The sequence below is a fragment of the Lutjanus erythropterus genome, chromosome 7 (assembly GCF_056507025.1).
Source record: "Lutjanus erythropterus isolate fLutEry1 chromosome 7, fLutEry1.hap2, whole genome shotgun sequence".
NCBI lineage: Eukaryota > Metazoa > Chordata > Actinopteri > Lutjaniformes > Lutjanidae > Lutjanus > Lutjanus erythropterus.
Genome location: NC_139323.1, coordinates 18398411 through 18413462, shown reverse-complemented (window position 1 = coordinate 18413462; position 15052 = coordinate 18398411). Strand labels below are relative to the sequence as shown.

At 39.1% G+C, this 15052-nt stretch overlaps 2 protein-coding genes and 1 long non-coding RNA gene across 3 annotated transcripts; 1 reads left to right on the top strand and 2 right to left on the bottom strand.

Annotated features, from left to right (window-relative positions):
* Positions 1-3820, bottom strand: LOC146323889 (uncharacterized). The gene is made up of 7 exons (XM_084723252.1): positions 3785-3820; positions 3051-3167; positions 2556-2693; positions 2299-2463; positions 2094-2255; positions 1787-1930; positions 1-928 (listed from the first exon to the last, which is right to left on the bottom strand). Exons 1-7 carry the CDS (start codon positions 3804-3806, stop codon positions 153-155), a joined length of 1524 nt encoding a protein of 507 aa, XP_084579378.1. The 5' UTR covers positions 3807-3820; the 3' UTR covers positions 1-152.
* Positions 3815-5701, bottom strand: LOC146323888 (uncharacterized). Its single transcript, XR_014771209.1, has 4 exons — positions 5546-5701; positions 4148-4232; positions 3963-4061; positions 3815-3856 (listed from the first exon to the last, which is right to left on the bottom strand). It is a non-coding gene; the product is annotated as an uncharacterized LOC146323888 (long non-coding RNA).
* A 155-nt stretch (positions 5702-5856) lies between these two features.
* On the top strand, positions 5857-14301 carry LOC146323887 (torsin-1A-interacting protein 2-like). Its single transcript, XM_084723035.1, has 8 exons — positions 5857-6162; positions 8539-8658; positions 8767-8952; positions 9610-9696; positions 9793-9939; positions 10038-10148; positions 10241-10291; positions 12278-14301. The coding sequence occupies exons 1-8, from the start codon at positions 6090-6092 to the stop codon at positions 13063-13065; spliced, it is 1563 nt and encodes a 520-aa protein (XP_084579161.1). The 5' UTR covers positions 5857-6089; the 3' UTR covers positions 13066-14301.
* Positions 14302-15052: the final 751 nt, after the last annotated feature.

Sequence of the window (15052 nt, the reverse complement as noted above, 5' to 3'; positions counted from 1 at the left end):
TTAATCTGTAGTGGACTTGAATGTAGCAAGAAGCCTTTGGGTTTTTAAGACCACTGCTACTGGCCTGAGAATGACCAGGCTGACCCAGTGTGAAATCTGATAGATAAATGGTAGAGTTAAGTGCTTAGGCTACAGTTTCAAACAGTGATTATTTATGTCCTCTTGCATCCTTTAAGTTCCACCTGCTCCTCTGCTGCTACAGGCAGGATGAGGTGAGAAATACGGCTCCACAGTCCACCATACTTGTCGAGGTCCATACTGTCAAAAGATACAGGGTGGCCATCAGAAAGGAACTTCTTCTGAAGGTGGTCGTCCACCATCTCCTCCACAGTACTCAAATGACTCTTGGCAGGAATCTCCTTCTCTTCCCCCAGCAGCACTGTGAAGATCAAACACGTGTCCTTGTAGGCGGCGTGCTCGTGGTCGCAGTAGCGATAAAAAATAAGGGTGGAGCCAGGAGGGAGCTCCTCGAAGCGGTGAATGACAGCCGCGGGTTTGTCTCCTTCGAAAGCTCCCTGCAGCTTGCTGTCAATGTCCAGTTTGACCTGGTCACTGTCCTGGCTGGCTTTGGTGGCTCCATCGATATGGAGGGTGGAGGCATTGTGGGCAGAAGAGAAGGCAGAGGCCAGACCCTGAGCCAGGCAGCGCAGCGTCTGCTCTGCTCTGACACCCGCAGTCAGGAGCAGACTGACTGGCTCTGTGGGCTGGGCTGTCTGCAGGTGCCTTAGCAGGTGGATCTTGCTCCTACTCCAGAGCTCAGCACGCTGGTTTGGGAACTGGGTCTTCAATTTATCCAACTCCCTGAGGAAGATGTCTATTTTCCGCACGTCGTCTTTCGGAGGTGGAGACTTAGGCTGGAGGAGATGCTGCACCAGGATGGCAACAACTACGAAACCTACACCCAGTGCTAACAGGTATTTTATGTTTCCTATGGAGAGAAGGCACATGTGTTGTCTCAGAAGAGGGACAAAGTATGCACACATCCTGACAAAACAGCTGCATAAAAAAGTTAAGCAATGCTGTTAATAGAGTCAGCAACAAAATATATTTTAGCCACTTGAAGAGCCCACTTGTTGGTTATAATTAGAATAATGTCACCACTTTACTTTAACATCAGACAGCATTTTCTGACGAAAACCTGCTGTTTTATAAACCAGATATTGCTCTTTCCAAACCAACCAAACTCCAAATGCAAATCAGTCCTTTTACTTCACAGAACATGAGAGTTGCTGGTCTAATGCTCACTTGATCTGTTAGTTTCTGTTCCTTTTACAACATCACACAAAAACACAAACTATCACACTGAGGCACCAGTAGACCAGCAACTCCAATGCTGTGTGAGGTAAAATGACTGATTCTGGCTTTAAAGTTTGATTAGTTTGCAGAGAGCCACATATGGGTTTTATAAAGGCATCAGAAAAGGCTGTCTGATGGTAAGGTTAAGGTGTGAAAATATTCTAAATGTAGTCTACATTTACACTCCATTATGTTTTTAGATGGGCCTTTTTAAGTAGCTAAAATACCTTTTGATGCTGACCCTGTCCTCAGCAGCACATAGCTCAGCTTCTACACTGGTGCCCCTTTGTCCTTGTTCAAACTTGGGGCGTGCCAACCAGGATGTACTGAAGGTAATACACTGACTATCAATAAGTACATCACACAACCCCAGAACTATCCTTTTAAAGTTTTAATTCAGTCATTTGCGCGGCCAGTAATCAGCTTGACACTAAAAAGAAGAAAAGAGAAAACATAAGAAGAAACACAAAGGAAAAAGTAACGAGATTACCTCCAGGACTTCCAGGTTGAGTAGCCTCCTCAGTGTCACGGCCAATGATTTCAACCTTCTTTTTCTGTTCATCTGAAATTTCTTGTGACAATGCTGACTGTTGGGAGGTTCTGCCCGCCTCTGTATTTAGGCTGCTTCTTTCATCTGACCAATGGGGAAAACAAACAAACAGATTATAATGAACAAAACTAAACAGACACTCCAACCACTGGAAGTTGTCCTCCTCCCTCACTGGCTTCCCAGACTGGAATACTCAGAGGCCTGGCAGACAGCAGAGAATCTCAGATCTTAGAAACATCACACTTACCCTCTCCAGCTTCATTGTCTGTGTTCTTGGTGCTTAAGGTTTCTTCTGTAAGTCTAGAGTCAGGTTTGCCTACTTCATCATTCTTCTTTTCACCAGGGGTCGGCGGAGGAGTTAATTGGTGGCATTCTCCTGATAAAATTAGAACAGTTCCACAACAGCTCAAGCATCAGCTTCTCTACAAAAGCTCAGCAGAGAGCTAAAGGACAAAGAAATTCTGCAGTCACTGAAATTTCAGAAAAGTCAGACTCACTCTCTCCAGCTTCTGTATTCATGTGCGTGTCTTCACCAAGTGTAGTGCTGGGTCTGTCTACTTGGTCCGCCCTGCCATCCTGAGTCAGTGGATGAGTTTGTCCTGGTTCTTTGTTTTCTCCTGATAAAATTAGAAGGGTTTAATTTCCTCAACAGCTTCTCTACAAAATCTCAGCAAAGCAGTCATTAAAATTTCAGAAAAGTCAGACGCACCCTCTCCAGCTTCATTATTTGTGCCATGGGTGTCTTTGCCAAGTGTAGCGTCAGGTCCATCTACTTGGTCCGTCCCACCCCCCAGGGTCGGTAAAATAGGTGTTTTTGGTTCATTCCTCTCCTCGGTGTGGTTTTTGCCTGATAAAATTAGAATAATGTAACTTCCACAGCAGCTTAAGCATCAGCACCATCTCTGAATTATATGGGATTTAAAAATGGCCCAGACCAGTAAGAGTTGCTTGTTTAACCTCACTGTTTTAGACAGTAGATTCGCAATTTTTAGGTCCATCTTAAAACAATACTCACATTCCCACAAATACATTGAAACAGTTGTTAGTCGTTGTAATCTACTTCAAAATCATTACTCAAAACTGAGACAAAGCTTTTCTAAAGTGAGTGACATACTGTACAATTGCCCTGGCCTTTAAAAAGTGTGAATACAATAAATCATAACGTCTGTATCACTTCTCATAACACTATCATAAGAGCACTCACCGGAAATGTTGTCATCTTTCATGGTCGGCTGATTATTTCCCTGGGTCACTCCGCTGAAATCACCATGACTTCTCTCATCAGCCTGAGGTGGGGAGCTGTTGTCTTTCACAGGCTCGTCTAAAAAAGAAAATTTGTCTGATTCTTCAGGCACCTTAATCTTTTCAGATGAATCATCATCTGCAGTTAATACAAAATTGTCATTTAAGTTATAGTCTGGCTGAAAATTAACATTTAATTTACAGTTTCTAAGGAAACTATTTTGATCTATATATGGTCAGAATCACTTGTTTTTTCCTCAACATACCTTTTGCCTAATAAGTTTATTTACAATAAGTTTAAAGGATACGTGTAGATTACAAAACAGATAACAGGCCTAACAAACCATTATAGCAACATAGCAAAATGTGACAACTTTGGCTTGAGTGCAGAGACAGCATATGTCACATTTGCCTATACAACAACACACTCCATATATGCATCCAAAGGTTTACAAACCAAAACATCTTCTGATGTGTGGGCAAAGAAACATACAGACAACAACCACCACCACACTGAACACACACACACACACACACACACACACACACACACACACACACACACACACACACACACACACACACACAGGTTGAAGGAATTCACTTTGGGTTTCTTCTTGGCCATGAATGTCTCTCTATGAAAGACTACTTGATGGAAATGAAAAATGAAACACTAATATTATTCTATTTACTTACTTTCACCATCAGCCTGCTTCATGTCTTCATCATTGTCTTCTTGGATGGATGCAGGTAATGAAGCTGTATCCTCTTAGGTGAGACAGAGACCATATTTGATTAATAGAGTAGGTGAAGAAACACATTTGGTAAAGATACATACATCAGAATTATTATTGACCTTGCTTGAATATTTTACCTTCTTGGTGCTTTACATTCAGAGATTTTTCAGGCTCTTTCTGTTTTTTCTCATCACTTGCTGACACCAGATCCTTATATGTTTCTTCTCCCCTGATATCTGGTTTAAAAAAAAAAGTACATAATGACATCAGTTAAATGCTGCTGCTGTAAATATATATGTTGTTGTCATTGGAGATTCAGTACCTTCTGTGTGCCGGTTGATGTCTTGTTCTGCCATGTCTTTGGATGGGTGCACTTTATTCAAGATGGTTCATTGGATGGTTCAAAGCTGCAAAAAAAGGTATTTAACATTTGTTATTATGCCAAGACACACGCACATTTATTAGTTTTGAGGAGATTCCTGTCACATGTTCAAAGTTATGGTACAAGACCAGTCAACAGGGACACAGTGAGAGGAAGTTTTTCATTACTCTTTAAAACAGTCAAAAGTCCCCAAGTTTTCAATTAGGGATGATAATGAATAATTATTAATCTATTAATCAATTAATCACTGTCTCACAGTTACGTTCGGTCTGCCTATCAGTAATTGTGCCCCATTTGACATTGTTTTGTGGAGATAATTGTTGGATAAGGACAGGCAAACAAGAGCAGCCGTTTCAGCAAGAGCCTTATTGTTTTGTTTGTTTAAATTGTTTGTGATTCGTGAATTACTGTATCACTTAACTATTGTGCTCCTCGAATTGTTAATTAATGATTAATCGATTGTTGATTAACGTTATCAACCATCAGTTAAGGAAAATTATTATTTTTAATTTATCATTTTAAACAGCTAACATTAAAGGGTTCCAATTAATACACTGTCAGGATGTAACAAAACAGTAAATATTCAAACTCAAAGTTGGAATCACTGAATTGTCTGTTTTGATATTTCCCTGGGTTTTAGCAAAATAATGTTTGGGGTGAAGCTTGAAGGGTGAAGGGACAGTTCACCTCCAAATCAAAAATATATTTTTGTCCTCTGGCTTGTAGTGCTATCTATCCATCTAGACAGATTTAGTGTGAGCGGCTGAATTTTGGAGATATTGGATATTGGACGCCTTCTCTCGAATACTGTGGAACTACACAGGACTCTGCTTGCTGTGCTCCAAGTGCCAAAATCACATTTGAAAAACTCAATAGTAATATCTCTTTCCAGAAACCATGACCCTGTTAGTTCCACTACATCTCCAAACCTCTGCAACACCAACACAATCTAGATGGAATAACACTACAGGTAAATAGAAATATACATCTCTGATTTAGAGATGAGTTGTCCCATTAAATTACCAGACCTGCAAACGATAACTGAAACCGAAACTAAGATGGTAACGTCGTATATCCAAACTAGTTAGCAGTGCTGATAGCAAGTCTTGCTTACTGTACTAAACAATGCCAGTTAATGCACTACACAAAGATTGCTGGTTAGCTAACTAGCGAGCAGGTTAACAACAACAAGGACCGACAGGTTAGGTAAGCTAGTCGGGTGAGATATGCTAGTTTAGCCAAAAGTTAGCAAAATAATACAGGGCTTTAGTCAGTGAGAACCGCTTTCGTGTCACTTAAATTACTTTTAAGAGGTTAACTCTAATTACAAAGTCTTACCAAATCTACCCTTGATCACGTCGTCGTGTAATATGACCAACATAACGCGTCCTTATCTCTATGGTTCGCTATGCGTCGTCGCACTGACAGATAACAAACACCAGGGCGGAACGTTCAAGCAGTGCCTGTGTTGAGTTCCACACCGGACATCCTGCCTCAGTCTAAACGGTCTACAAGGGAACCCTACATCGCGAAACTTTCGCGAGATTTGTAAGCGTCGTTCCTAAATTGTGTACGTCCGTTGTGCGAAGTATTTGTTTTTTCATAATGCGACACAGTTGTAGTTAAGATAATCTTAGGTTTCGGAACAAAAACAATTGATTAAGGTGGGGGTTTACTGTTACCATGATCAATCTCGCGAGATCATTGGTGGGTCTGGGGATCCCTTCTAGACACGACCATAGTTTAGTGTTTCTGTATGTGACGTCCAGTCACAAAATGTTTCCCCTAACAATTACAGGAAGTCAGTTCTGTCTGTGAACACGATGTTTCGTCGTATTGTTTAATTGGTGTTTTTGGCATCGCTTTAGTTTTTGGTGGTCAAATGGATTCCAGAGCCTCTGAAAAAATGGAGACCCGCTCACTGAGACGATCGACAAGGCAATCATCACGTAAAGGTGAACAGATCGACTGTTGGCGGTTAGCTAGGTTAGCCCCCGAAGCTAATTGACTGTAGCTCACTCAAAGTTTATCCGTTGAATCTTTGATTTAATTCATGTTCGCTGAGTCTGTCAGAGTGGAGGTTCTCCAAGAGCGACCCGTTGGTCATTGGCAGCCCTCATAAATATTTGCTGCGGACCCGAATAAGACAAGAAATGCATCCTTTACCTTTTAATCGTTGGATATCCATGCTTTCACTTTCGAAAGCCGACATACTACTTGGCTGCTGCGCCAAACCGCGCCCCTTTGACAAGCTTTAGTCAGGTCAGGACAAGAGTTATAGTATATTTTTTAAAATATTAATTAATGTATTAATGTATTATTGATTTTCTTATTTATTACCTAATAGTTTCAAGTTCTTTTTTAATGTTTGTTTTCAGTTCAGTGTAGCCTCAGTTATGGTCTTGAGTGGTTTTCAATTTTGGGGTGTTTTACAGAGGCAAGATTTACTAATAGAAAACACTGTGAAGGCAATTGACTCAGTCTCAATTAGTGGAAATTAATCGAAATATTATCAAAACTGCAAAGTGGCCAAGTGCAATGTCCAAATCGCAGAAGCTGTAACGTTTCAATAAAGGAAAAATGTGTCACAAAACGGCATTATAATGAAGTAGTGTGGTGTTGCGGAGATGTCCTGGCCTACAAATCTTGTTCTAGAGATATAAGAACGCATGTTTTTGTGATACAAACCTCAACAAATAATGTTGATTTGAATAATTTTTCAGTGAAATTTGTTGAAATTTGACCAAATTGTCAAAGACTAAAACGTCCTCTATATTTAGGGGTCCAAGCAGCATTTCTTGTGGCCCCCTATTGTTTTTGACAAGATTCCTCTTCTTCTTTTTCTTCTTCTTCTTTTTCACTAATAAAATAATTTGTCCGGGCTTGCAAATTCCACCCACTACTCAGGTAACAAAAATGACACTCATTGACCTCAAGGTGGTGCGGTAACAATCAAGTTTAGGCTTTTGCAAGTATCTTGAAAAGGCTTACCCTAAACTCAAAATTCTTTCACCATTTTAATCGTTCACTACATCTGCATCTTTGCTCAATTAGTCTTCTGCTTTAAAAATGTAAACTTTTATGACCTTTTCTCAATTTTACCAAAAACTTGTTTGCAAACTCGTCTCAGACCATTGGGCCAGTCAGTGAAAAAATGAGTCAGCATCAAATACAGTCTTTGATTTGTCAGTCCGTTTGGATTTTATGGGTCAATTATGGGCAGATTTTCAAAAATGTGTAATAACTCCTGAACGCAATGAGATATCAACATAAAAATTCAGACGCATCTTAAGGAATGTTCACTAAGCTACAGTCTTAAAGCGCATCGTTTATCACCACTAGGGGGCTCCACAACTGTGAAAAGTTTATATCTTGTAATTGGCTGCATGGTTTGTACAAAAATTGTTTTGCATGATATTGGGTCACGACTCAGTCGGTACATGAATTTTGGTAATAACTTTTTGAGTGGCTGTGACTTATTACAACAAATCTAAATTACTAGACATTTTGCTGTCCAAACTTAAAAAAATCATCTGTACAATCTACAGAACTGAAATTTCTTTTTCACATTTCCTGACTTGTCACTGAAGCCGTTAATCACAGTCTACAATCGCCAAATCGTACTTTAAATGCCGCTGAAATGTGCGCTACTTTGTGCTCTGCAGTACAAACCTTACATATTAATGTACAAAACATGACAACAACTCACTAAACGCTTCACCTTTTCAGACTGAAGAGGGTCACAATGTCTGCAGGTAAAGGATCCAGAGCTAATGTTAGCTGCCAGCCTGACATACAGTGTGGCTAATGTTAGCAGTGCTAGTAGCAGCAGCAGCAGCTCTGCTTGCAGGTTTATGTCCATGTCTGTGCTTAATGTGGTCACATGTTTCTCCAGTAGAGTGAATATATATCATCTTATTCTGTCACAGTCTACATTCATCTGTCCGACTTTGCTGATATAAACATCCGGCGTTGCCAGGGCGATTGGGGCAGCTGCATAAAATCTTAGTGGCAACAGATAACTAGCATTATGCATTAGTGAAATATTGATAAATATTTTAAACGACTAGTATTTCTGGTGCCAATTAGCATGGGATTTAAAGCCAATCAACTGCAGCAATTCTTTTCTCATTAGAAGAAAATGTGGGTAAGAACACTCTTGCATGAAAAAAAAAATACTGTCAAATACCTTGAAACAATATGATTTTTAAAAAACCATGATATGAAAATTTTGTCATACAGCCCAGCCCTACATTAACATCAAGCATCTTATTTAACTAGTGTGTTACACTAACTCACTAGATAATATTTTCTTTCTGCTCTTTACATAGTACTGATTGAGCCAGACGTTAGGGGTCCTTTAAAGAGGACCAGAAAGGTGGGAGGAAATCAAGCTCCTATTGCAGCTGTCAATGGTTCCAGAGATGTGGAGAATGACTCAGAGGATGGAGGTAGGATGCTTCAGTTAACAGTTTTTGCCTATAGACAACAACAGTTAACCCTCTGTCTGTATTCAAGGTCGTATTAAAAAAACAAAACTTTTATCTCCTCCTTAACAGAGTCCCCTAGCAAAAAGACACGGCTGGAGGCCGCAGGAGAAGTCAGCGGCAGTGGTGATGGGAATGACTTTGATATGGATGCTCAGGAGCCAGATGAAGATTTGGAAGATGAGAAAAATGAAGACCAGGAAATGGATATTGAACAGGATTCCTCTAATGACACTCATCAACCAAAAAGATTCCAAGGTTTCAATTCTGCACCTAATTGACCATGTAGTCCATTTTTAATTTGATAATAGCTTTAAAAACTAAAAAATATTTTTTTCCTGAACACAAAATAACATCTTTATATTGCTTGTTTAATCAAAAAATAATAGTAGGTAATAATGACATAAACACATAAAGGCAGCAAATTCTCTCACTTGAGAAGCTATAACCAGCCATTTTTTTGGCATTATTGCTTAATACATTGACTTTAAAGATGATCAGAATTGTTGATAAATTGTTGTATAATTGACTGATCAACCAATTGTTTCAGCACTAGTTAAGGTTAGACCTCATTGCCTTGTGATTTTGGTAAATAATACAATGTTATTAGAACACAGCAGGTGTGTTTCCACCAGATATTATTAAATTAATAATTAATTAATTTGTTATTCTAGTTTTTAATTCTGATGTCATATAGGGCCTTTTGTATTTGGCTGAAAATGACATGGCCGTGTGTGTGTGCTTTAATGCATCATCTTATGCATGATAAATGTGGCTTCCTTTTGCAGGTGTACTCTGGTTGTTTTACTATGATATTACTGACCTCTGACTCATTAGAACTCACATTACCATCAAATCAAAACATAGGCAGTTTAGCAGTTTTTTTTATTAAGTTTTTCCCTTTGTCTGAATCAGATGCCCTTGGAGATGTGAATTATTCCCCTCGTGTTGTGCTCGATAAGTGCTTCATATCCAGTCGTGCTATACAAGAAGCCAAGATAGGTGGGAAATATGGTTATATAGCTTAATTTTACAGAGCAATGATTACATCAAAGGGAGGATGATACAGTTGTCCTAATCTGGCTTGTTTGTTTTCAGGAAAACCATCAATAAAAGCACCTGTAACCCCCACCAAGTCTGTCACGCATATCAGATTACCAGCATCAAGACCTGTTGTGCCACCTGGTAAGATCACCAGCAAGCAGGAGTACTTAACGACGATGAAGGCCAAAGCCAGGAGCTCTGGTATTGTAGATATTTTAATTTTTGTCAAGAAAATTGCATTGAGCACCTGTTTAAAAGTTATCAGATTTTTACAGTAATAAATTCTGCGTCATCTTTAGGCATGCCGACAGTTAACCACCATTTCCAAGTCTCAGAGGGATCCTACACAAGGCAACGACCTGTGAATAACATTCTAAAACAAAAAGTTAGTGACCAGCAGGAAGAAACAGGTATTGTAGCTTCAACTGATTATTACAGTCCATAGCAACATCTAATGTAGTCATTTTTGACATTGATTTCATGAATTATTCTCTTTTAAAAGGGATAAAGAAAACTTCTGTCACCAAGACCAGCTCTGCAAAATCCTCTAGAGGTAAGCCATATTTATTTTGATTACATTATCTTTACATTCAAAGATGTCTGTTTTATATTATTTGATGTGCTACAACCCAAATAAATAAAAATAAAATACAATGATTTGCGAATCCTTTTCTACCTATATTCTATTGAATACATTACAAAGACAACATATTTAATGTTCGCACTGATAAAACTTAAAATTTGATTCCTGCAACATGTTCCAAAAACATTGTGACAGGGTTATGTTTACATCACCTTTTCTTTAAGGAACACTCAGTTAACGAATGGGAACTGAGAACATTAATTGTTGAAGTTTTGAAAGGAAAATTCTTTCCCATTCTTGCTTGATATACGACTTCAGTTGCTCAACAGTCTGTGGTTATCATAATTGTATTTTGTGCTTCATAATGCACCACACATTTTCATTGAGAGACAGGTGTGGACTGCAGGCAGGTCAGTCTAGAACCCAGTCTCTTTTACTACGAAGCCACGCTGCAACACATGCAGAATATGTCTTGGCATTATCTTGCGGAAATAATCAGGGGCATCCCTGAAAAAGATGTTATCTGGATGGCAGCATATTTGACTTGATGACATATTTCACTTTGCATGGTGGAGTCTTGACTTTTCCCAATATATACTATTCCCAAAGTGTCACCAGAGGAGCTGAAAGGTCACAGGCATTCAGTGTTGGTTTTTTGGCCTGGCCCTTTATGTGTAGAGATTGCTCCAGATTCTCTAAATCTTTTAATGATACCGTGGATTGTAAATGGCGAAGTCCTTAAATTTATTGTAGGTTTGTGCCGAGAAACATTGTTCTTAAACTGTTAGACTATCTACCCATGCAGTGTTTCACAAAGTGCTGAACTTTGCCACATCCTTTGTTGTGAATGACTGAGCCTTTTGAGGATGCCAGTTTTTTTGTTGCCCCTGTCCCAACTTGTTTTGAACATGTTGCAGGCATCAAATTCAGAACTAGAGGAGTGAACTCTCTAGTCTAGAGTCCCCATCAGGCAACAGATGGTAAAGCACTGCAATGCCACCACAGCTGCTAGGTGCAACAGCAGATATTTGTAAAGTTCTTCCAACATTAACGTGACCCCCACATACATTGTCCTGAGCTGAAACAATATTTCAGACTGAAGCAGCTGTTGATCACTTGCACCCCATTGTGGACGGTTAAGAAGAGTGTGAAGTTAGTTGTGAATAGCCTTTTGAAAGAGAGGTGTCAAAAAATAGAATTACTGTCTCGCAGTTGTATGTCTCCACCAACCAATCAAGTTACAATTTTCATCAGTGTCTGTCCAGACTCAAATGGTGTATGTTGTGAAGACTTTAAAAGGAATTTAATGTGGAATTTACTGCTATATTGACCTGTAACTTTGGAGGAATATAATAAAAGTTAAGTGTATTGTTTTATTGTTTTTTTTGGTTTTGTTGTTTTGTTTTTTTTGGCAAAATGAAAGTCATCAAGTCATGCATGGTTCAAGTGAATCATTTCATCATTTCATCAGAAACATGCTGTCTTAGAGACTGTTTTTACAGTGGAGTACAGAGGACTGATAGAGAGTTGAACAGTATGATATCACAGTGGTATTTATCCTTTGGATATCAAATGTCATCACCTCATCATTTTATCCTATTAGATATTAGGGTTGGGCAATGCGTTCAAATTTTCCAGCCGGCCACCATCAGCCAGCAGTTGGTGATATATTCGTCCAGTCGCCTAACCCTATTAGATATGCTCACACACGCAAGCAAACGATTGCATGATCCCCTCCGGGCTTATGGCTGATGGTAATAATGAGTGTATAGATACAAAAAACAATACAAATATCAGTTTGAACATTAATTATCTTGTCTTTGTAGTGAGTCCCAGTGAATACAGGTCAAAAATTATTTGAAAATCATTGCATTCTGTTTTTATTTACATTTTACGTAGCATCCCTGCTTTTATGGATTTGGGGTTGTATATGTGAACTGTCTTATGTCCTTTCAGGGTTCATGTGGTGTTTCTGGTGTTTGGTTCTCTCAGTGCTGCTCATTACTTCTGCCGTCTTGCTGGCATATAAGCTCATTCCTGTACTGCAAAGGATAGCAGATGTTGGAGAGCATCCATCCAGAGCTGTACAGTTAGAGAAGTTTGCAGATAACTTTACTCGTCTTCAGACTCTGTTCCCCAGACAGCGGAATGAGTTGTGGAAGAGGAGCAAGATCCACTTGGAGAAGCATCTCAAAACAGCCCAGCCCACAGAGCCGGTCAGTCTCATCTTAACCGCTGGCCCTACAGCTGAGAAGACGATGCGTTGCCTGGCTCAGCAGCTGGCCGCCTCGTTCTCATCCGCCCTCAATCGCTCTGTCCTCCATATTGATGGAGCCAGCAAAGCCGGCCATGTCAGTGATGAGGTGAAGTTTGACATAGACAGCCAGCTGCAAGCAGCTTTTGTAGGAGACCAACCTGTGGCTGTCATTCACCGCTTTGAAGAGCTGCCTCCGGGCTCCACCATCATTTTTTATCGCTACTGTGACCATGAGAACGCTGCCTACAAGCAGGTGTTCTTGTTGTTTACTGTGCTACTGCCTCAAGATGAGGTCAGGGATGAGCAAAGTCTGAAGGAGGTGGAGGAGATGGTGCACGACTATCTCCAGGAAAGGCTGGTGGCCTCCAGCCACGAAGCCAGTTTCAATGAGATGGACGCTGACAAATTCGGGGGACTGTGGAGCCGCATCTCCCATCTCATCCTGCCTGTGGTGACTGAAGATGAAATAGAGCAGAACGGATGCTGATGAGCCAAGCTGGCGTCAAAGGAGAAATCAGGATACCAGGTACCAGATCCTTCCTGACATTCTGCAGGACCTTTGTAGTGTGATGAGAAGTAACGTAAATATAACGCGTGCTGTTATATTTCACATATTGACGTGAGTTAAAATGTTTGAAGGTTGTATTAATCTCTCACTGTCAGAGATACAGCTGTACTGAAGCTGAAGTCCAGTGTTGATGATCCAGTTTGAATGCTCACAAAGATGTCCAGCACTGAGTTTTTACATATATGTACATGTACAGGCTTTTGCATGGATGTAACAGTGATGTTGCACCATCGTTCCACTCCCAAAGTGGGGTATAAAATGCATATTTTCATGCAGCTTTTGCGTACAATGTACAAGATGATAAATTAGTTTTCTCCTATTTCTGTACCATAAATTTTTTCGACAGCACTTATTTATAACAGACATTTCCCAATGTAAGAAGAGTTTTTGGTGCTTTTCTATGAATGGTCAGCATGGATTTACACTGGCTCCTTCTTTGTAACTAACAAAAAATGTTTCATTTTCTGTGAACATCTTTGTGTTTAAGTGAAGACTCGTGTTCTTTTTCTGTATCAAGTCTCCCAGATGACTGAAGGCTTACGTTTCTGTTCTGGAGATGTGTTTCCCTTCTTTCCATTCTCTTGTGTACACAATTTGTTTGGTTTTGCACTAAAAATGTTTGATTTTGCTTTAATTATCTATCTTATCAAGAGTGCTGGCTTTTTATTAAGATGAATATTTTATATTCTTTGTTTTTTGAACATGTATATTTGTGATACATTGTCTCTTTTCTAGATTGGAATATTTTTTAGTAGCTGTAAATATATAGACCGTATATTGGATATTAAAAGGTTTGTTCTTTGCTCCTGTTGTCAAGAAACCACTGAAATGTACTTATGATGTTGTCAGCTTTGAAACATACAGGTTCTCATCTAGTGATTTGAATTTCTAAGAATATTTTGATTAAATATTAGTCAGCAAATCACAAAATGTGCCTTAAACAAATTATATTTGAACATCCATCAATCATTTGATTACTGTATCTTCACAACCCAAACAAGGTTTCTTGCAAAAATATATTTAAATTACAAAAGTTTTCTTTCTTGTCATATCACTCATTCCTCTTATGTTATCATTCTGAGATGAATTTTGTTTTGCTCATATGAATAAGTGTACATTTTCAATAAAGATTATTTTGATATCTACAAGAGATAATTGTCTAACCCACGGTTGTGCTTCATCTCTGTGTACTTAGTTTCGGGAACAGTAGTAGAGAGATGTTGTCCTTGAGTAACATTTGACTTTATAACCAACAGCTGGAGAATATTTGGCCACTTCTCTACTAGTTATGTAGACAAGAATACTAACCTGCTTTTGCTGATAAGTGTTAAAGTGATGGTGAAGGTGTTGCAACATTGTAAGTGTAAATTCAGCTTTGGCATCAAGGAAACTATAAAAAGTATTTTTCTCGCTTGGAACCAGCAAGTTCTGTATAAATTTTAGGGATGGCTGAATCAATTTAACTATCAAGTAAATGCTTAACTAAACTTTGAGCAACATGCTGTTATTTCAAGCTCAAAGAAGAAAAAGTAAAACAGATTTTTGTATTTATGCATTTTATTGAAATTTCATTGGCGATCACAAATGCTGCTAAAAATTCAGTGTGAAAAAGTTTAAATCATGATTCTTCAGCAGGGTGTCCTCTGAGTTACTGCAAGTTACTGTTTGATTATCATTTTTCAGTTTTGTATTTTTTTCAGTGATTAAAATATGTATGAAAATACACATTAACGTGATTCAAGCCTATTATTAGGACAGATAAAGTTAAAAAAGAAACAACAAAAAAACTGGTTATTTAGATTAGGGCTGAAAGACACCCCAGATTGCTGGAGATGTAACAGGGTGACAGGGGCTCTAGTTCATGCTCTGTGGTCATGCCCAAAGGTACAGGCCTTTTGGACCAGGA